This window comes from Peromyscus maniculatus, chromosome 13 (genome assembly GCF_049852395.1).
Source record: "Peromyscus maniculatus bairdii isolate BWxNUB_F1_BW_parent chromosome 13, HU_Pman_BW_mat_3.1, whole genome shotgun sequence".
In the NCBI taxonomy this organism is placed as follows: domain Eukaryota; kingdom Metazoa; phylum Chordata; class Mammalia; order Rodentia; family Cricetidae; genus Peromyscus; species Peromyscus maniculatus.
In genome coordinates this window covers 3,031,960-3,055,419 of record NC_134864.1, presented here as the reverse complement: position 1 = coordinate 3,055,419, position 23,460 = coordinate 3,031,960, and the positions used below count along the sequence as shown (strand labels likewise).

The 23,460-nt window shown below is 38.2% G+C and overlaps 1 protein-coding gene across 50 annotated transcripts in view; it reads left to right on the top strand.

Annotated features, from left to right (window-relative positions):
- Trip12 (thyroid hormone receptor interactor 12) overlaps window positions 1-23,460 on the top strand; it is a 128,714-nt gene that overhangs the window by 25,034 nt on the left and 80,220 nt on the right. For 18 of the 50 annotated variants that reach the window (XM_076549443.1, XM_076549441.1, XM_042259715.2 and 15 more), the window contains exons 2-4: window positions 2,408-2,554; window positions 20,012-20,137; window positions 21,723-22,525. In XM_076549443.1, the coding sequence (XP_076405558.1) occupies window positions 2,457-2,554; window positions 20,012-20,137; window positions 21,723-22,525 (1,027 nt within the window). In that variant the 5' untranslated portion in view covers window positions 2,408-2,456. The remainder of the gene's footprint in view (window positions 1-2,407; window positions 2,555-20,011; window positions 20,138-21,722; window positions 22,526-23,460) is intronic. The other 32 variants (XM_076549440.1, XM_076549447.1, XM_076549445.1 and 29 more) reach the window with 3 other exon arrangements.

Genomic DNA, 23,460 nt, shown 5'->3' with positions numbered 1-23,460 from the left:
AAACAAAAAACAAACAAACAAACAAAAAACAAAATGGAGATGAGGCTATGGCTCAGCTCAGTTGCTAAAGTATGCACAGAGCCCTTACTTCAACCTCCAGTACTGTTTTATGATAGTGTAATTCCAGTACTTTCCTGTCACCTAGCACTTATGATTGTAGGGTGAGTTCAAGGCTGTGCTTCACACAATAATAATTTGAATGAGCCCTATCTCAAAAAGCATGAAACAGAAGGGGGAGATGTGTGACAAAGAAGAAGCACATTAAATGTCAATTCCATAATGAACCTTCTGTAGACAGTACATAGAATATGATAACTTGTTCACATTTTCTGTCTCCCTCTCTCTTTCTGTCCATCTTCCCTTCTGTCGTTCATCCTCCCTCCCTTCCCCCCCCCCTTTTTTCTGTCTCTCAATCTTCACTGTAAAAATACTAAAGCTTTCCTTCAGTTTTGAAAGTTGCTTCTTAAGTAGGTGGTAGCGTTTCATGAGTCAATGTAATATGGACTGGCTTGGGGCTGCTCAAGATTATTAGGGTTACTAACTAAATTACAGGCTTGTTCCCTAGTCTATCAAATAGCATTCCTGGGATTTAAAATTCTGTAAAAGTAATAGCAGTCTTTTATTCCTTTTTATGTTTTGTATTATTTGACTAGGAAGTACTATCATATCCTAAAATTATAATTTTCTATGTGCCAAAGAAGGGGCTGAAATTCTTTATAATAACTCCCTCCCACCCCCCAGCAAATTTTTTCTTTCTTGTATTGAGTGTCTTGATGAACTATCCTCAGCCTCTTGAATGCTGGGTTGAGCTATCATGCTTCTTGATAGTTTGCTTAGAATAAGGAAGGATAAACAGTTCTTTTGTATAGAATTGGGTCAAATTATAAACTCAACTACTTTTTCCTATCATAGTTAAAAAAGGTCTCAAAAATCCATAACAAATTTAGTTATGATCTGCCAGTGGCCAGGGTGGGTTGGGGAAGATTAGCTATGATTCATCTGTATTCTTTTTAGCACCAGCTTCTGTAAAGATTTCTTCCCCTTGTAAATAGATGTACTGAAAGAATTGATTGCCAGTTTGTTTGGAGGCTTTAAAAAATTGGACTTTGTGAGGTGGTTCATTTCTGTATAGTACTATGCAAGGGGAAATAGGATCCCAGTAACCCAGTATACAGCAAGTCTGTCTCAAAAACAACAAAAATGAAAGATTGGGTTTATTTTTTGAGACAGTTCTCACTACGTAGTGTTGGCTGGCCTGGAACTCCATATATAATGTAGTCTTCAAATTCAGAGATCCTCCTCTACCTGCCTTTACCTCAGCAGGACCCGACTTGGGTTTATTTACACAAACTGTTCTATGATTGAAGTATAGGCTTTAAAAAAATTCTGTGTAGGTTAGGTGTGTGTCTGTCTACATTTGGAGATGTATATTTGAGTAAAGTTGCTTTTGAAGGTCAGGAGAGTTAGATTCACTGGACAGTTAGTTGTTGACTGTCTGACAAGTGTTGGGAGCCAAATTCTGGTCCACAGTAAGAACAGTAACTGGTCTTAACCCCTGAGCCATTCTTCCAGTCCCAAATATTGTCTTGTTTAATGTGGCCTTTTTTCAGTTTCAATTTTTTATACCATCATTACCACTTTGTAAGCTTAGTCTGATTTCACAGCAAGATCTACTATAACTTCAGGATATCTGGGACTATTGCTCAGTTTACTGTAATGAACTGCTTTCGTGGTACTATTAAGATACTGCAGTTTTAGTTTCCATTGTTAGTTACAGCAGAACCATGAAGTAGGCATGGCATGTTGCTATTATTTTTTTTATTCAAGGCAGGGTTTCTCTCTTTAACAGTCCTAACTGTCTGGAACTCACTCTGTAGACCAGGCTTACCTGGAACTCAAGATCTGCCTGCCTCTGCCTCCTGAATGCTGGAATTAAAGGTGTGCTCCACCACCTCCAGGCTACTTTTTATTGTTTTTAAAGTTTGTTTATTTTTGTGTGTCCATGAGTGCATATGAATTGAGGTTAGAGGGCAACTGACTCTCTTCTTCCAACATGGTAGGTCCCAGAGGTCAAACCCAGGCTTGCCAGAAAGTACTTTGACCTGATGAGCCATTTTGCTGGCCGTATGCTTGCACCTTAGGAGCCCGAATGAGGGCACTGGATTCATTGAACTGGAGTTCCAAGTGGTTTTGAGTTGCCTAATGTGGATACTGGAAATCAAACTCAATTCCTCTAGATGAGCAGCAAGTGCTCTTAACCACTAAGCCATCACTGCAGCCCAAAATTTCTGATCTTTTATAACACACTCATAGTCAAGTTACACAGTATAATAAGCTTGCTGCTCCACATTCCTCTATTATATTGTGTGTATCTAATTAGACTTTTTTCCTCCTTTTTATCTTACAGTGAATGGTAGTGTCTAGTAAGGGTATGTCCCTTCAAGAGAGAGGTGCCAATGTCCAACCGGCCTAATAACAATCCAGGGGGGTCACTGCGACGTTCACAGAGGAACACTGCCGGGGCCCAACCACAAGACGACTCAATAGGAGGAAGGTATGTATTTCATGGTAATCTGAAAAGGAGTTGGGAATAAAAAATGAACAAAAACATCCTCATTATGAGGACTGAAACATTGTACATGGGTCATTTTCCTAATTTCTGAGCAAAGTAGAACAAAATTGGAATTTAAAGTTATTTCTCAGTCTTTCTCTGTATAAGTTAGGCTCCTCTAAAATCAGTTTCCAGTCACTGATAGGAAGCCCTGATTTAAAGTTGTTAGCATAAGGCATATGTTTTGTTTGTCCTTGTACTTTCCTGACACATGTTGCAACATGTCTTTCAGCCATTTTGTGGTTCTTAAGACTGAATGATTTTATTGAAAGCAAGTTTAATTTAGGTTTTCACACCAGTTTGAGGGTGGGTAGGGTGTGGATTAGTCTTACCTGTGGACTTCATATGAACACTGTCTGAAAAATGAGGCTGTGAAATGTTTTGTTAGCATAGCAGCTCTCTGATTTTGTCTTCTGCTGTTGGTCTCTATCAAAATGGTTTTATATACAATAGTATGAAGAGTAAGATACAGTCTCTTGAAAGTAAAATTATGGATCTGATTTAGGCATGGAATGTCATTGTTGAAGTACTCAGAACTCTACTTGTCAAACATAGTTCTGTAATCTAGTGATGGTCAGTGGTTAGCTTGAAGTGAGTCAGTGAATTCTAGTTATTTCTAGAATGATTACTTAAATTAACAGTTTGAGTTAGTCATGTTTAAATTGGTAAATCATTAAAAAGAAATTGAAATGTCAGATGTAAAATAAATTATGATTTATTTTGACTGTAAGTAGTTATGGGTATAGACTTTAGACCAGGACAGCTTTGTGTGTGAGTTCTTTCTCTGCTGTAGAAGTTGCAAGTCTTTAGGTAAAGGTTGCAGGGGAATCTTAGTTCTGTTTCTTGGAGTTGCTGGTTATCTTATGTAATGTAATGTTCAAAGTTAGTGTCACACTTAGAGAGTTGTACTTTGTTACATTGAGGATATGAAACATCCTTATTTACCTTTATGGTGATGACTAAAAAAAAATAGCATTTTTATTAATTTGAATAGTATTACTTTTTGAGAATGTAATCCTAACATCTGTGTCATTCACATATTGACTTTGTGTGTGTGTGTGTGTGTGTTTTTAATTATTATTATTTTTTATTTCCCCTGGACAGGGTTTCTCTGTATAGTTCTGGCTCTCCTGAAACTCACTCTGTAGACCAGGCTGGCCTTGAATCCAGAGCTCTGCCTAGTTCTGCCTCCATAGTGTTGGGGTTAGAGGTGTGGGACACTTCACCCTGCTCATTTCACATAATGTTGAAAATGGAACATTTCAAAGACTTGAGCATTCAACACCACTGTAATTTAGGTAGTAATAAAATACATAGGTCCCCATGCCTAATTTTGAGATATGGATAATAAGTATAATTATCAGTATAATTATGAACAGGGAATATATAAAAGTAAAATAAAAATGTATTAATTCCACAGTCTACTTGACCTTGGCATATTGTCAGTCTTTTTAAAACTGTGCAAGTACATGGGTTTATATGTTCATATAAGTCTTTTGAACAACTGAAGCTGTACATTTTGAGTACATAAACTGTCAAGAGCATCGACTCTAACTATAGCAATATTTTGTCCATTTGCTACATCAGTGTTCTATAGAATTCAAGCAGTTTCTTACGGTGACATGTTTATAAATGAGCTGGTTTGGACATGGTGCTCATTTCTGTATTCTCAGTACTCTGGAGGGAGGCAGGGAAGACCCCAAATTTAATGCCGTATTAGGTTACACGGCAAGTTCAGGGGCATAGAAAGCTAGACCTTGTCTCACCCATATCTTCCCAAAAGCTAGAAAGAAACAAATGGAAGTTATTAATTCTTGTGTTTAGAGTTGTATTCGTTTAAATAATTTTATAAGGATATAATAATTGCAATTCCACTAGATTGTAGAATGGCACATTTCTAATTTAAACATTAAGAAAATAGTTCATTACTATGTGGATGATCTGAGTATGGGCACACATGTTATGTGTATAGATGAGAGGACAACTTTGGAATAAATACACTTGCACACATTGTAGGAATCAAACACACGTTGCTAGATTTGTGTGTTACGTACTTTTACCTGACACACCATCTCCCGGGTTCTACATGTATTTTTAAGATATCCTTTTGTCTGTCTGTCTGTCTGTCTGTCTATCTATGCCTTTAATTAAATGCTTATGTATGTGTCTGCTATGAGTATATGCAGGTGCCTTTGGAGTTGAGAAGAGGGTATTGGATTTATACATGGTTGTAAATCTTGTGATGTATGGTAGAAATTTTCACTTCATCTTAATGCTGGGAAATCTTCTCAAGAGCAGCAAATGCTTTTAACTCTTCAGCCTAAGGCAGTCTATCCTGTGCTTCCTTTTGAAGGAAAAAATACAAATTCTAAATGTTTGAAGATGGTGGAAAACATGCAAAGAGTTTAGCTTTGCCTTCGTTTTAGCTTTACTTTCCTTCACTTCTGTAAAATGTAGCTTCCATAATTTTCTTTGAAACATTTAAGTTTAAAAAAAAATGACTCTATGGATCTTTTACCTGCATGTGTGGCTGTGCACTACATGCATGCCTGATGCCTGTGGAGGCCAGGAGAGGGGATGGAGCCACTATTGGGTACTGGTTTGTCTGGAGGCCTAGTCATTGTTTTTAATGACCAAGCCATCTTTCTAGCTGATGCTCTCACACTTTTCAGCCTTTAACATGTCTTTTAAAAAGATAGTTGGCAAGCCAGGCGGTGGTGGCGCACGCCTTTAATCCCAGCACTCGGGAGGCAGAGGCAGGCGGATCTCTGTGAGTTCGAGGCCAGCCTGGGCTACCAAGTGAGCTCCAGGAAAGGCGCAAAGCTACATAGAGAAACCCTGTCTCGAAAAACCAAAAAAAAAAAAAAAAAAAAAAAAAAAGATAGTTGGCATATTTTGTTTTGTTCCAGAATTGTCTATACATAGTACTTGTCTAGCATGCAAAAAACCTTGGGTTGGATTCCCAGCACTGTGTGAACTGGATCACCATCTTCTGTTACATAATAAGTTCATTCATGACTTCCTATTTCCAAAGAAAAATCTCTTCACAGAAGTAATACATAAGAAGTCCTATTTACTTATCGAAGCTTAACATCATATTTATCATTTCTTATATCATTACATACATCTTGTTTGAAATATGTCTGTGTTCAGCTATGCATTGTAATAATTTGTTTTCTTTTTTTTTTTTTCTTTTATTTTACAATACCATTCAGTTCTACATATCAGCCACGGGTTCCCCTGTTCTCCCTCCTCCCACCCCCTCCCCTTCCTCCCAGCCCACCCCCCCACTCCCACCTCCTCCAGGGCAAAGCTTCCCCTGAGGACTGCGATCAACCTAGACTCAGTCCAGGCAGGTCCAGGCCCCTCCTCCCAGACTGAGCCAAGTGTCCCTGCATAAGCTCCAGGTTTCAAACAACCAACTCATACAGTGAACACAGGACTCAGTCCCACTGCCTAGTTGCCTCCCAAACTGATCAAGCCAATCAACTGTCTCACCTATTCAGAGGGCCTGATCCAGCTGGGGGCCCCTCAGCCTTTGGTTCATAGTTCATGTGTTTCCATTCGTTTGGGTATTTTTTTTTTTTCAGTAATTGAGTAAAACCGAAATTTATTATAAGCCACAGTCGTCCTAGGGACCTCCATGCTATATATATAGCCTCCATGGTTGTATGGGTTGTGGTCTGATCTTTATTTTATATCTAGAATCCACTTATGAGTGAGTACATACCATGACTGTCTTTCTGAGTTTGGGTTACCTCACTCAGGATGATTTTTTTCTAGTTCAACCCATTTGCCTGCAAATTTCATGGTTTCATTGTTTTTCTCTGCTGAGTAGTACTCCATTGTGTATATGTACCACATTTTTTTCATCCATTCTTCCGTTGACAGGCATCCAGGTTGTTTCCAGGTTCTGGCTATTACAAATAGTACTGCTATGAACATAGATGAGCATGTATCTTGATGGTATGAATCAGCATTCCTTGGGTATATGTCCAAGAGTGGGATGGCTGGGTCTTGAGGTAGTTCGATTCCTAAATTTCTGAGAAACCACCATACTGATTTCCACAGTGGTTGTACAAGCTTCCTATTTCCAAAGAAAAATCTCTTCACAGAAGTAATACATAAAAAGTCCTATTTACTTATCTAAGCTTAACATCATATTTATCATTTCTTATATCATTACATACATCTTTGAAATATGTCTGTGTTCAGCTGTGCATTGTAATAATGATTTATTTTCTATTTTTTATGTGTATAACTATAAGCATAATCAAACAGCTTTAGGCAAAAAAGGACTTTTTTTTTTTAAATGAAAATATGCCTTGTTTGTCTGATTCTTTTTTTCATTTTCTTTTTTTCCTTCTCATCTTGGTTCTTTTCCTGGTAGGAGAATCTTAGCTAGAAAGAGATTGTGTTCTCATTAAAGCCCAGACTAAGTTTTGCTACCATGTTCTCCTAACGTTTATGTAATCTTGAAAAAAACTTCTCCGGTGGTTTTGTAAGGGAGAGAATTGAGATTAATTGGGAAAGAGCAGTTGCAGTTGTAGTTTGAATTTTTATTTGTGTGTATGTACATGTGCTTATTGAGGACAGAAGAGGGATTGGGTCCCATAGAGCTTCATTTTTACAGGTGGTTGTGAACTGCCGAAAGTGGAACTCTCTTCAGGTCTTGGTCTTTTTTTTCCCCTTTCAAGACAAGGTTTCTCTGAATGTAAGAAATTCACCTGGCTCCTCCCCACTGCTGAGATTAAAAGGCGTGTGTTCCCCACTGCCCTCCACCACTTGACTATCTCTTAGACTTTTTATTTAAATTTCAGTCTTGGTTTGCTGTTTTCTTTCCTACAGGATTAAACTGCTAGTGTTGTGTAGTCTCCTTCCAGTTAACCTGTCCTCCCAAATCAAGAATACCTCTCAAGCTCACTCTACCTCTCATTATTTGCTTTTTTCACTTGCTCAACAAGGCTTCTCTATTTAGTTCAGGCCAGCCTCACTTTGAATCCCCTTGCCTTAGCCTCTGAATACTGGGATTACAAGCATGTGGCCCCATGCTCTGGTTAGTAATTTAACCTTTTCTTTTTACTTTTTAAAAAAGATTAATTTTTATTTTGTGTCTTGAGTGTTTTGTTTTTTTCCCTAGCATGTATGTATGTGTGCCACAATGTATTCTTCTAAGAGGCCAGAAAAGGGTGTCAGAACTAGAGTTACAGATAGCTGTGATCTTCCATGTAGGTACTTGGGGAAATAAATCCTGGGTCCTTAGCATGAACCAAGTGTTCTTAACTGAGAACCATCCCTTTACCTTTTTAAAAGAATAATAATTTGCATTCATTCTGACAATAAAAGTGTCTTCTGATTGTTCCCTTTTATTCTCAACATCTTCCATTGCTGTGTGTAATGAACTAGACATCTTGCTCCTATTATTTTTCTTTTTCTCTTTCATCTGAGTTTTTGGACGATAGCTGATCTGTTCCTCTCTTTTCTGTTCTCTTTTTTCTTCCTTAGGAAAAAAACTTCCTTCCACTGCTTCTCTGTTGGCTTGCTCTCAGGGATACTTCTAGCATTTTCCACTTCTAGCACAGGTATTTGTAGGCTATCCCTTCCCTCTTAGCCATGCAGTATCATTTTAATTGTACTGTGTGCTTTCACGTTTTCTCAGTGGGCAGTGGTGGGATTAAATTAACTTTTATAGCAATTTTGCTTAAGATTGTATCAGTGCTAATTTCCTCTGTATTGTTTTTATTATAAAGTATGTATGGAGACTGTAAAATGGGAAGCTGCAGGAAAATAAGATCATTTGAGTTTTACCACTTAGATAACCATGGTATGTAGTTCTGTTCTGTATCTTTATTACTGCCTTCTCTCTCTCTTTTTTTTAAAAGATTTTTTTATTTATTATGTATACAGTGTTCTGTATGCTTATACACCTGCAGGCCAGAAGAGGGCACCAGATCTCATTACCGGTAGTTGTGAGCCACCATGTGGTTGCTGGGAATTGAACTCAGGACCTCTGGAAGAACAGCCAGTGCTCTTAACCACTGAGCCATCTCTCCAGCCCTATTACTGCCTTTTTTATATCTGAATTTTCAGCATAAAAATTATAGTAGGAATAATAGACTCCGGTGACTAGTTGCTTTCAGTAGGTATAGTAAGAATTCTGTAAGTATTCTTCCATACAAGTACTTGAAATGCCTACATGATTTTTTTGACTTGAAATCCCATGATTGGAGGAGAGTCTAGTGCCCTTTCCCACCTCCTAAAAGTTTTTTATTTATTCTATGAAAGAGTGGATGTGCTTATTACATTTGAATGAGGTTCTGTTTGTATTAATTCCTGAAAATAGATTTATAAACTCTAAGGGTATGATTTAACAGATTATTAAATTGCTGAATATTTTTTTCCCAAAAAGATTCGTTTAGTTTCTAATCCTATTATTATTTTATGTGCATCCATTTACCAAAATGCTAATTAATAGAGCATAGCCTTATTCATTTAATTTGAGAAAGGATCTCATGTAGTTGAGTTGTCCTTGGTATTGATTAGCTGAGTATCTGAAGATGCAGTGCTGGCAATTGAACCTAGGGCCTTGTGAATGCTGGGAAAGCATTCTGTCAACTTAGCTATAACTCTATCCCTAAGCACTTATTTTTTAAAAGTGCAGAAAAAAAGATGCTGTTGGCAAAAGTTAGCCTTTTTGATTGCTGTGAGTTGAACATCTTGCTCTATATTGGCCGGCTTTGTCATTGCTTATTAGATGGCCTTTGTCTTAATTTCAAAGATGCTTATTAGCTCACTGACCTTGACAGACCTTTTTCTTGTTCTATGTCTATGTGTTGTTTTAATGTATGGAAGTCATCAAAATTAAGTCCATTTTGTAGATGAACAATCGTATTAAATAAGACACACAGAGCCAAATTCAGAGTTAAAAGCCCAAGAGGTCAGACTAGTAGTTAAGAGCTAGGGAACCCTTTTTCACCCTTCACTGCCGCTGCTGTCCTACCTTTCTGCAAGTGAGCTACTTCCTGTGTGTTTGTCTTTATATATACTTTGTGTTCTGCCTTCTCATTGGTTTTCAACCCAACCACATGACCTCCTCGTCTCTGCCTGTATCCTTGAACACACAGAGATCTGCCTGTCATGTGATCGGGATTAAGGGCGTGTGCTCCACTGCCAGACTTCTGCTATGGCTTGCTATTAGCTCTGACCCCCAGGCAACTTTATTTATTAACATACGAATAAAATCACATTTCAGTACAAATAAAATATCACCATACCATTCCTATTTGTCCTAAAAGAATAGCCTTTTCTTCTGAGTTCTCTTGTGGTTTGCTTTTTTTAGTCCTTAAGTCAAATCTACCTTACTCTTATTTAGAAATTGGTCCTGCACCGTTTACTTGATGTTTGATATAGTTACCAGAACTGTAGCTTTTTATTAACACCTTAAGGCTGGCAAGTTGGCTTAGCAAGAAAAGGTGCTTGCTGTCTCATAAGATGAACTTATTCTTATTATTGGACTTCTGGTGGAAGGATGGAACTGATCTCATGTCCTGATCCCAAATGTCCTGATCTCCACATTGTGTGTGTGCCTACATGCACACACACAAAACATGAAAAAGTTTCAAGGAAAGATTTTTTAAAAATCAATATTATGTAGAAGCAAATGGATTCACCTTTTGGCTTACATTCGCTTTTGTCTTTGGAATACAGTTTAGTATATAGCTGTTTATACCCAAGTATCCAGTATCCTCTCTTGCTGTTTTTATTTACCCTTTGCCAACTTAAACATTTGCCTTCGTCTTTGTAATCTGGAGTTGTTTACTAATGATCACACACTGGACTGAATTTAGCTTTTCTTCTTGATTGGTCAGATTGTTGCAATGGACAGTCATTTTGCTTGTTCTGTAATGTTTGTGTCTCTAATTTCTTTAGAACTTTGTAGGATTTAAAACTTTTAATATTTTCTTATTTTGTGGTATTAGAATTGAACTAGGGTAAACACTGTACCACTGAGGGACATCCCTCGCCCTGGAGGGATAAGAGTTAGTCAAGATGGGCAGGCAGAGAAAAATAAGACTGTGCTTATATTAAAATTTTGACATGTTTCAACTTGTTTTATGTTAGTTTTATTCCAATTTACATTATTGTAATTAATAAAGATGACTTTAATTGTTCTGCTCATGTTGTCTCAAAGTGATGGTTGATCTTCATTGTCGGTTTGCTAGATTAGAGTCATCTAGGAGATGTGGTGGGGGACACCTTTTACTGAGGGAAGTTCTCTCTCCCAAACACCCCCCAAGAAGGTAGCACCATCTTGTGTACTGGCGTCCTCAGACAATAAAGGGGAAATAGAAGAAAGCTAGTCCAGAGTTGACATTCTCTTTTTTCTACTTCTGTCTTGAAATGCCACGTGATTCCTCTTCCATGACAGTCTAACTCAAGTATTTGGCAAGATAAGATTTGCATAGTAGATAAGTGACATACACCTGGTAAGAAATCTAAGCCTTAAAATTTTATGCATATTAAGAAGAATTTATAAAGTGTGTTGACTTAATCTTTATAAAAATCTTTATAAAACGATTTGAATAAGAGGGCGTTGGCACAGCTTTGTGTCTGGTCCCCCCACCTCCTTTTTAAAAAAGGGTATTGTATATCTTGTTAATTTTCACTAGCTGTATCAGAAGCATGAGCATGTTTTTGCATATCTATACAATTGCTTCATTTAACTGTCACTATACTTCCCATTATATGAAATAATTATTCCTTTTTAAAAAAATACATATATTTCTGTGTGTCTTGTATGTGTGTGGACGTATATCTGAAGACAGCTTTGTGAAGTTGATTTTTGCTTCTTCTATGTGGGTCCTGGGTCTCAAACTCAGATTGTCAAATTTGGTGGCAGGAGACTTTACTCACTGAGTCATCTTTCAGGCCTATTTTCCATTTTAATGTAGTCTGTTCTCTCCTCTAGAGAAATCCAGCACAAACCTCAGAGCACACTGAACTTCTCCTAAAACATTTTTTAGAGTAGTAAGTTAGGGATCCCCAGGATCTGCAGGCAGACTCATTATCTATCTAGCCTTTCCTGCTTGTTCATCTATTGTTATATCCCTGCTGCTCTCAACCACATTGTTCTAAGCTGTAGCTGACTATTACTATGCATTCTTTTCCTGTGTTTTTGGTAGGCTTAACATTAAGCCTATAGTCTCAAGTAAACCAGGTCCTCTTTGCTTTAGTTTTTAGCAAATATTGTATCACTATTTATGATATTATATGCCTGTAATTCAAACATTTCAGAAAGCTGAGACAGGAAAATGATGAGTTACAGGCCTGCCTGGACTATATATAGTAGGAGTTTGTTTGGGGGGGGGGAAACACAAATTACACTCAATATAGTATGGTATTTTGATTCTCCTACTTAACCAGCATTATTGTCTTCTAAATTTTACATTCTTTGGTTTTTGGGTTTTTTTTCTAAAAGAGTGTGTGTGTGTGTGTGTGTGTGTGTGTGTGAGAGAGAGAGAGAGAGAGAGAGAGAGAGAGAGAGAGAGAGAGAGAGAGGAGAGCGCGTGCTCACGCATGTACCTTGAGTGTATCCAGTGAGGGCAGGGGTGTCAGATCCCTTGGTGCTAGAAATATCTGTTGTTTGCAATCTGGCACTTTTAGATGCTAGAAAGGAGCGAGTCTTTTGATCACTGAGACATCTCTCCAGCCACATCAGTCTTTTTTGCTCAGTGAGATTGAAGATAGGACTTCATCTTGATTGGGAGGAAGGGAATTTTATGAGGACATCTCAGTGCTTTTTTATTGTAGCCCATATTGATCTAAAGTTGCTATGTGAAGATGATCACGAACCTCTTATCTTTCTGCCCTACTTGTTCCTGGCTTGAGCAACTTTTAAAAGCAATTATGCCAGTATTGGCTGAGCAACTTGTGTTAGTAAATTTAGTCAGTATTAGTAAATATTACTGCTAAAATTACTCAATTTAGGCTGGAGTTTTTACATGAGTTTCCATTTTCAACATTGTATTGATAACGGTGAGAAGACTAATATCTCGCCTTGGGACTGAGACAAGATTTATAATGATTGCCTTGGTTGCTCTCAGAAAGAGGCCACCACTCTCCAGTTGGAAATTGCAAATATTTGACACCCTGTCTTTGACCTCACCCCTTTGTGCTGGATATTGAACCCAGTGCTTTGAATATGTTAGAGAAATAGTCTAATATTGAGCAAAACATGGGAGCTATCATTTGTGTGCTGGGAATTGAACCTAGGTCCTTTGGAAGAGCAGTTTGCCTTTTTTTTCTCCTCTCCTTTGATTTTTTTCAGACAGGGTTTCTCTGTGTAGCTCTGGCTGTCTTGGAACTCACCCTGTAGACCAGGCTGCCCTCAAACTCAGAGATCCTGTCTCTGGCTGCTGAGATAGATTAAAGGTGTGGGCTACCACCATCCAGCAGGTTCCAACGTTTTCTTTTCCAGTTTTTTGCTCAGCAGCATGTGGAGTTTTGTAATTTCTTGCCTCTAGTTTTGGCTGTTGACTGAAATGCTCTTTTGATTGCTGTTTTATTTGTTTGCTTGTTTTTGTTTTATTGAGATAGGGTTTCTCTGTGTAATAGTCCTGGCCTCCTGGAACTCATTCTGTAGACCAGGCTGGTCTGGAACGCAGAGATCCACTTGCCTCCACCTTCCTAGTGCTGGGATCAAAGGTGTCCCACCACCATCGTCTGGTGCTGTTCATTCTTTAAAGGTAGCCTTGAAGCTGAATGTTCTGAAAAGCCTGTATTCTCTTGATAGAAGTAACTTGTGTGTTTGGGGGAACTTCAGTAGAGCACCTAGTAGACGGGTTACTTTGTTTTGTGAGATAGAATTCTTTGAAGACAAAGACTAGACTAATTATTACTATGTTTGCCCTGTCATGAAGTGCACAAATTGGTAGTGAGTAAACCCAATATACTTGTTGAAATAGGTTAGTACAGTAATTCTCAACCCTACCTGTTTTTCTGTGATTAATCATTGATGTATATCATAGGATCTGTCTTTGTTATGCTTTGGTGCTCCCCATCCCCCCCTTTTTTGTTATTTTAGCTAGTTTCTAACTCATCTACCCCACCTGCTTCTGAGTGCTCCCCTCCATTAGTATGTTAAAATAGTACATTTATATAAAATATTTGCTTACTTACTGCTTAAAAATACCAATATCATGTATTAGCATTTTAGAGAAATAAAAATAAGCAAGAAGAACACAGTTGCCAGGTAACATTTTAAATAGGTAAATGTTTGGCTGTTGATGTTATGATAGCTCATTTGTGTGTTGGCATCTCAAAAGTAGATTTTAATGACTTAAGTAGGGTTGCAGCAGTCTGAAATAAGCTTTTGTTGCTTCATTTGCATTTATGGAAATTGACAACTTGTATAAAATCTGTAAAATAATTAAGAAATTAAAATTATATTTTCCATGTATCTCATGCCACATTTTCAGGGTGTTTTCATTTTTTTTCTTTATTCCTTTTTATTATGTGTTCATATATTTACTAGTGAGAATATTTGCAGCATACTGATCAGGGGACAGCTCTTTGTTTTTCTTTTAGTTTTCAGTGCTGTGGATGAAACTGGCCTTCATATGCTTGGCAAGCATTTAATTGTTGACCACACTCAGCCCCATGACACTGATATCTGTATTGTGTGCTAACTTTTAGCCTACACCTATAAGATAACAATAGCATCACTATTACTCAATGTATATCTCTAGGGGCAGTATCCCTGCTGATTAGAAAGCATTTCGTGTTTGTTTGCTTGCTTATTTATTTACTCATTCATTCATTGTTCGAGCTGTGTACACATTTGCCTGTGTGTTGTGTGCTTGTCTGTCTGTCTGTCCATCCATCTCTCTGTGTGCATGCTTGCTTGCATAGGGTTGTACCAGGGACCAGGTCATTTGATCTCCACCTTGTTTTTTTTGTTTGTTTGTTTTGTTTTTTATTTTTTGAGACAAGGTTTCTCTGTATAACAGTCCTAGCTGTCCTGGAACTCACTTTGTGGACCAGGCTGGCCTTGAACTCACAGAGATCTGCCTGCCTCTGCCTCCTAAGTGTTAGGATTAAAGGTGAAAGCCACCACCACCCCATCTCCACCTTGTTTTTGAGGCAGATTATCTCACCAATACTAGCAGTTGCCAATTTTGTTAATCTAGCTCACCAGTGAGTTCCAGGGATCTGCCTGTTTCTATCTAACCAGCTCTGAGACTATATGTATTACTGCTGGGCCCAGCTTTGCATGTGGATGCTCAGAATCTGAGTTCAGGTCTTTATCCTTTTACAAGAGGCACATTTCTATGGAGCAATCTTCTCAACCTATTCTTCCTTCTTCTAACCATATTTTAAAAAAAACTTTTTTTAAAAATTTACTTATTCATTATGTATACAGTATTCTGTCTGCATGTATACCTGCAGGCCAGAAGAGGGTGCCAGATCTCATTACAGATGGTTGTGAGCCACTATGTGGTTGCTGGGATTGAACTCAGGACCTCTGGAAGAGCAGTCAGTGCTTAACCGCTGAGCCATATTTTTTGAAACACAGGGTCTTATGTAGTCTAAGTTGGCTTCAAAATCACTATGTAGTTGAAATTGTCCTTGAAATCCTTATGTTTCAAATAAAAAACTTAATTTTTTGGAATACAAAAGTTAATTTTGTATTAGTAAAAAGTACATGTTCCTGTTTTCATACGTACAAATTTGGAGATGTAATTAAGTCTCCAGTGAACTTAATACTTGGCAATATGGACTCTGTGTGGGGTGGGGTAGGGTGGGGAGAGGGATGGAGGGAGAAAGAGAGAGCGTGAGAGAGACAGAGCACAAGCATGAAGCTTTTTCTCTGTATAGCCTAGGATAGCCTCAAATTATACTCTTAAGTGCTGGGGTTATAGATATGTGTCACCATACCTGCATGAATTCAAACATTTAAAAATCTATATAACATGAGGAACTATGTAGTTGTTAACTAGTCACTTATTTCATTTTCTAACATTAAGTGCAATATACTCATTGACATGAAGTTTAGATTTCTTTGTAATCTTTCGACTATGAATTTGTATGTATGGGTTTGTGTTTGGTGGCAGTTCTGTTTTGGTGCCGGGGATTGAACCTAGGGCCTCATGCATACTAAGCCACATATTTTACCACTGATTTAATCCCCAAGCCCTATAGATTATACTTAATCCTTTATCTACCAAAGTTCTGACTATATAGCAGTTACAGTAAACACTCTTATCATAAAAGACAACAGGTGTTTGAGACTTGCTTTTAAGATAACCTTGGAAGTACATAAATTTTTAATCTTTGATTAAATTTTTTAAAATTTTAAATTTTTTAATTTCAACTTTTTTTTTTTTTTTCAAACTCTCACTATATAGTCTAGGCTTGCTTTGTGTGCCTCGGCCTCAGGTGCCAAGGCATGCACCACTATGCTGGGCTTTATGGTTGTGGTTTTTTTTGTTATTCCTCCCTAGCTATATGCTTCATATTGGTGTCAGTATAATGTGGAAGTACTATTAATAGGCACTTTTCTCAACATTACTACATAAAGTCAAGTGGTGAAAATTGATTAAAAGGTGAAAAAGAATTATTAATATGTGAACAGATAATTAGTTTCAAGGACCAATGTGTCAATACCATAGGCGGCTCGAAAGAATATGGCCCTGTCTTTACTAGGAGCTCAAAAAGGAAGACACTACTTAATTTGATGGTTGTAGTCCTTTCTATGTTGTGTGGTGCTAGGGAGCAAACCCAAGCTTAAATTACTTGACCACTAAGTTATTCCCCAAGTCTTACAAAGCCGAAAATAATGACTTGTCCTTTAAATAAAGAAGAGCTATTGGCCTCTTTCTAAAATAAATAGTGAAAATCACTACTGTTTTCATGCAATTGTACAGTGATTTAATATGATTTATTTAATGTGTGAGGGTGCCACGAGTGCGGGTGTTCAGATTTGATGACAACTTTTCAGAGGTTTTCTCTGTTCCCCCATATGGGTTCTGGGACTAGAACTCAGGTTGTCATACTTAGTGCCTTTACCTACTGAGCTGGTTTGCTAACCCTGTACATCAGTTTTTAAAAACAAGAGTCACTCCCCAATGAGAATAGCAGTAGCTAAATGATTCTGAAAGGGTCACACTATATTGTTAGTTAGTCTAAGCCAGTTTTATGAATTTTGGTTCTTTTTTGCGGGGGGGGTGGAAGAGGGGGGTTGTTTTTTTTTTTTTAAAGATTTATTTATTATGTATACAGCATGTATAACTGCAGGTCAGAAGAGGGCACCAGATCTCATTACAGATGGTTGTGAGCCACCATGTGGTTGCTGGGAATTGAATTCAGGACCTCTGGAAGAACAGTCAATGCTCTTAACCACTGAGCCATCTCTCCAGCCCCGAGGGGGGTTGTTTTAAGACAGGGTTTCTCTCTATAGCCTTGGCTATCCTGGAACTTCCTCTATAGACCAGGTTAGCCTTGAACTCACTAAGACCCACCTTCCTATGCCTCCTGAGTGATGGGATTAAAGGCGTACACCACAACCACCAGGCTAGCCTTGAACTCACAGAGATCCACCTGCCTCCGCTGGGGTTAAAGGCATGTGCCACCACTGCTCAGCTGAATTTTTTTTTGATCTGATGGAATAGACTTTACTTTTTTGTGACGTGATACTAAGAATTTATATGCTATTTTCTAGTTCATGGAAGGTCTTACTTAGTAAGGTCATGTCATGATAAATGCATTCTAAATTTGGCACTGCAAACAAAATTTTAATGGGCTTTAAATAAAAACCAAAGAATAATTTTGTTGAAAGAATAGTTCTACTTTATAGTAGATTAATTTTTGATGGTAAAGAATTAGTGTTTTTATAGTTTTCTTGTGATTTATTGGGGATATGTAACCATTTTACTTATATTTAGTGTAATTAATTTGTAGTGTATGTGTTAGTATATTATGGTGATATTTTATTTGTACTGAAATGTGATTTTATTTGTATGTTAATAATTTAAGTTGCCTGGGGTCAGAGCTAATAGCAAGCCATAGAAGAAGCTGGGCGGTGGTGGTGTTCAAGGATACAGCCAGCATGGAGACACACGCCTTTAATCTCAATACCAACCATAGAAGACCTGGAGGTCTGTACAGACAGGCAGTGACGAGGAGGTCATGTGGTTGTATTCACAACCAATGAGAAGGCAGAATAGAAAGTCTATAAAAAAGATAAACAGACAGGAAGTAGCTCTCTTGCTGAGGAAGACAGCAGTGACAGTGAAGGGTAAGCTCTGACCTCTTGGGCTTTCATCTCTGCATTGGCTCTGTGTTTCTTATTCCTTTTTCAAGACAGAGTTTCTTTTTTTAATTAAAATAATTTCTTTTTGGTTTTTCGAGACAGGGTTTCTCTGTGTAGCTTTGCTCCTTTCCCTGGAACTTACTGGGTAGTCCAGGCTGGCCTCAAACTCACAGAGATCCACCTGGCTCTGCCTCCCGAGTGCTGGGATTAAAGGCTTTTTTTTTTTTTTTTTCTTTTTCTTTCTTTTTTTTTTTGTTTTGTTTTTCGAGACAGGGTTTCTCTGTGTAGCATTGCACCTTTCCTTGGACTCACTTGGTAGCCCAGGCTGGCCTCAAACTCACAGAGATCCACCTGGCTCTGCCTCCCGAGTGCTGGGATTAAAGGCGTGTTCCACTACCGCCTGGCTTTTAAAATAATTTTTTTAATATACCAATCAGATCTCCTCTCATCTCTCTTCCAACCCCACCCCCCTCAGGGTTTCTTAGAATAGTCCTGTTACAGAACTACCTTCATAGAACAGGCTGGCCAGAGACATGCCTGCCTCTACCTCCCTGATACTGGTCATAAAGGTGTGTACCACCACACCCAGCTTAATTATTATTTCTCAAAAAGATGTTTAACTTTGAATGAATAATTCATGATTTTTAAATTATAAAACTTTTTAGGATACTCAGCAGTGGATCATTTGTCTAACATGTTCAAGGCCCCGAGTTCAGTCTCCAGTACAATTATAACAAAGTACAGGAAAAATATGAAAATATCTGGATGATATAGTGTATCAATATTCTATTTCTATTAAATCCTTTTTCCTTAAAAAGAAATTTATTATCTTTGTAAGTAACTAGAACAATTTGCAAAGTTAGGACCAAACCCAGGACCATACTACATAGTCATTCTAAGTTTTAAACCAAGTTCTACCCCTGTCAGGTTACTTTTAAGTAACTGTCTTGAGTATTAGTAACACTGTGCTCTCATTCCTTATTAGCATATACTTTTATGAAGAACATGAATGCCAATTCTTTTTATTAAGATGAGTTTTTTGATAGATGTTTATCTGCCTTTTTATTGCATATGTAAATATCTTGTAGTCCCTGACAAAAGATCTAACCGTTGACACATTTTCTTTAAACTTCCTTTTAGAATAATGATGGTATTGATACTAAAATTTGTTGTAAATAAACAAAATATATGTATATCACTGGAGTCTTTTGAGCATGAACTAATGTTTTGTGGTAACTGTTACTACATTGTACTTCCTATTAATACTGTCTTGATTTTATGATGTTTTATTTGCTATTTGATGCCCACATTGACTTTTCTATGCAAAACCAGGTTGAAAATGGCTTCACCCATTTCTTTATTTACATACAAATTTGAACCATTTTGTGAATTACAATTGCCTTTTTTCTACAAAGGTTTCCCCCCCCCCCTTCCCTTTTCAGGTTCTCCCCCTACCTTCAGTGCTTGAGATTGAAACCAAGATCTTGTACATGATAGCTAGGCACATATTTTACCACTGGTCTGCATACCCAGCAGTAAAAAAAGTCGTAGTCACATTGCCTTTTTTTTTTTTAAGTTTAAAACCCGCACATTTATCAGGTACTGTGTAATAATGTGTTTTGATATGTTACATTATGTAATAATGTTAAACATATCAAATTAAATATACCTGTGTTATTTATCATCTTTTCCTTCTTAAAACATCCAGAGTTCAGTTTTTGGAAAATACAGTATATTGTCATTTAGTCAACCTTAGCATACACTGTGATATTCAAGTTAGTGTATTTGCTTTGTGTGTGTGTGTGTTGTGTGAAAATAATTGAATTTCTGTAATGAAATCTGAAAAGCTTGCTTAAGAAAACACTGCATTTTGATAACTGATACCTAGGAATCTTAATCTTTGGGTATATAGATGGTTTGTTCTAAGACAAAATTACTTTTCTCAGATTATTTGATAGGTTCAAAGTTTAATGAATATTTGGAAGAAGTGTAGGTCAAGTATGGAGACTTTAATGTAAAAATTTCACTTTTGATATTGTATTTGCATCTCAGTATCCTGATAGATTTCTGTTTTGATTTTCTGCTGACAGGTCACATTTAGGGCAGGCAAAACATAAGGGATATATCCCTCCTGAGAGTAGAAAATCTAATTTTAAGGCACCCAAAGTGCAATCTAATACTACTTCTGAACTGTCAAGGGGACACCTTTCTAAAAGGTAAATTTTCACATTGCTTGTACAATTTCCAGGGAGACTTAAATGGTATTTGAATTACTGCATAATATTAAAGCTTACAATATTATCTCAAATGTTGCTACACAAGTTTTCTTTTTTTCTCTTGAGTGTATATTTTATTCCCTTTCTGGTGGTGTCACTGATACATACCTTAGGCAATGAAATTTTTACTTGTGTGGGAGTGATGAGGTTCCTCATTTGCTTAACAAACCATGGTGGGCATTTAAAAAATCCCATGTATGTTGTGTATCTGTGTGGGTATGTGCACATGAGTGCCAGTGCCCACAGGGAGCAGAAGAGGGCATTGGATTCCCTGGAGTTGGAGTTACAGCTAGTTGTGATCTACCTGGTCTGGGTGTTGGGAACCGGACTCAAGTGCTATGGAAGTGCAGCAAATGCTCTTAATTGCTTATGCCCCATTATCGGCATTTGAAAATGTCATTTAATTAACATTTTCTATAATGCCTATTGTCAGAGCTTGTTTAAGTCAGTATTTTTGTTAGTCCAAGTCAGTGTTCTTTTTTAAAGTAATTTTATTTGAGTGCTATATATATGTGGGTGCTAGGAGGCCATCACCTAGAATTGGAGTTACTGGTTGTTGTGAGCCATCATGTGGGTGGTGGGAATTGAACACTGGACCTCTGCACAAGCAAGTGCTCTTAAACAAGCCATCTCTCTAGATGTTCGATTGGTAGGAGGCTTTGCAAAGGGGTATTACTGTGAAGATTCTTTGTGTGATGAGATGGTCTTTTAGATTGGAACTTCAGTATTCTAACTTAGTGGTTATGAACCATTAAGCATTCTTTTTCTTAAAACAATAAACTCATGATTAGGAGTGTTAGTGTCAGTGATCTTTGAACCAAAGAGTACTCTTACTTTGAACTGGGCATGGTGGGAACAAGCCTGTAATCTCAAGCACATGGGGATAGAGGCAGGACCCGTTTTCAAAGACAGTCTTAGCTGAGACTCTTCTTAGTTATAGACCATTCTGGGTTTTGAGAGAGAGAGAGAGGAGAGAGAGGAGAGAGAGGAGAGAGAGAGGAGAGAGAGAGGAGAGAGAGGGAGAGGGGAGAGGGAGAGAGGAGAGAGGAGAGAGGAGAGAGAGAGAGGAGAAAGACAGAGACAGAGAGACAGAGACAGAGAGACAGAAAAAATACCTCTTTCCTCCCCCCTATAAGAAGTATGCTTATTTTCCAACAAAATACACTTAAAAATCACTGCCTTTTCTTTCCACTTTGAACTATCTGAAAATGTTAGTATTGGACTTCACAGGAATTCGTCTCCTCCAGGTACTTAGTCCAGAGATTTTTGTTTGTTTGCTTTTCAAGGAAGGGTTTTGCTCTGTGTAGCTTTTGAGCCTGTCCTGGAACTGGATCTGTAGACCAGCCTGGTCATGAAGTCACAGAGATCTGCCTGCCTCTGCCTCCTGAGTGCTGGGATTAAAGGCGTGTGCTACCACTGCCTGGTTTAGTCCAGAGATTTAGGGGGGAGTTGGGGACTTCAGTGTTAGATGGCAGGTTTACTCATGACAGGCTACTACTAACTCTTTTCTTATCTAACCTCATAGAAGCTGCAGTTCATCATCTGCTGTCATAGTTCCACAACCAGAGGATCCAGACAGAGCCAATACTTCTGAAAGGCAGAAAACGGGGCAGGTGCCTAAGAAAGACAATTCTCGAGGAGTGAAACGCAGTGCTAGTCCAGACTACAACAGGACCAATTCTCCTAACTCTGCAAAAAAGCCCCGAGCATTTCAGCACATTGAGTCTCTCTCAGAAACCAATAAGCCACATAGTAAGTCAAAGAAGAGACATTTAGATCAGGAGCAACAACTGAAATCTGCACAATTGCCGTCAACAAGCAAGGCTCACACCAGAAAAAGTGTGGCTGCTGGTAGTTCACGGAGTCAGAAAAGAAAGAGGACAGAGAGTTCTTGTGTAAAGAGTGGTTCTGGGTCTGAATCAACTGGTGCCGAAGAGAGATCTGCAAAACCCACCAAGCTGGCTTCAAAATCGGCCACCTCAGCCAAAGCTGGGTGTAGCACCATCACCGATTCTTCTTCTGCTGCCTCTACTTCCTCCTCATCTTCAGCTGTAGCCTCGGCCTCTTCCACTGTACCACCAGGTGCCAGGGTGAAACAAGGAAAAGACCAGAACAAGGCCAGGCGTTCCCGTTCAGCATCCAGCCCTAGTCCCAGAAGAAGTAGCAGGGAAAAGGAACAGAGTAAAACTGGTGGCTCTTCAAAATTTGATTGGGCTGCTCGTTTCAGCCCTAAAGTTAGCCTACCTAAAACAAAACTGTCTCTTCCAGGGTCTTCTAAGTCAGAGACATCAAAACCTGGACCTTCTGGATTACAGGCCAAATTAGCAAGTAAGTTTGTGGGTCGATCTTTCTTTACTAAAAGAACATCTGGTTAGTCAGGAGTAATGATTATGCATTCAAGTTCGTTTATTTTCTCTTAGATTTTTCTGTTTTATCTCCATATGGTAATGCATGTCAATTGAAATAGAAGTTAAATTTGCAGAGACAGACAAGGAATGTTTTATTAATGCTAAGTAATCTTTTTTCAGTACCTATATGTTTGTCTTTACAGCATTTGCTGATCAGTCATTTCTTAATGTTAGCATGGGGGAAATGTTGGTGTTCTGTACTAGATTTAAAAAGTGTACAGTATTTTGACTTTTTAAAGTGATTTTAAAAGAAGATTGCGTCATACGTTCCACATACTGCTGGGTACTTAAGTTAATGGAAAGAATATTGTCCTCTTGGAGCTTGTAGGAGAGTAGAACAATATTCTAAGCAAAGGAACAGATGGAAGAGCATAGTGCTTTTTGAACTAGCCTTGGTGGTGCACGGACGGGGACGGACAGACACACACACACTGGAGTGAACAGATGATTCTGACTTTTTAGCTGCTGATTATAGTAATACTGAAGCTGTTCCTCCTTGTTCTGTTGTAAGAAATAAAGGACAAAGAAACTAAGAGAACACTAAGCCACATCCTCTTTTTAGGGGATGGGGGAGGGCGTAGCATTTCTTTGTGTAGCCCTGGCTGTCCTGGAACTTGCTCTGTAGACCAGGCTGGCCTCAAACTCAGAGATGCTTTTCTCTGTCTCCCGAGTGCTTAGATTAAAGGTTTGGACCACCACCACCTGGCCTTTTTTACATTTAATAACAGGTTTAAAGGTCTTAATTTTCTTTCTGTTTTTAAATTCTTGACAGAGTCTCAGCATGTTGTTCAAACTAACTTCAAGCCCTGTGATCTTCATACTTGAGCCTGGGATTGCAGGCGTATAGCACAGTAC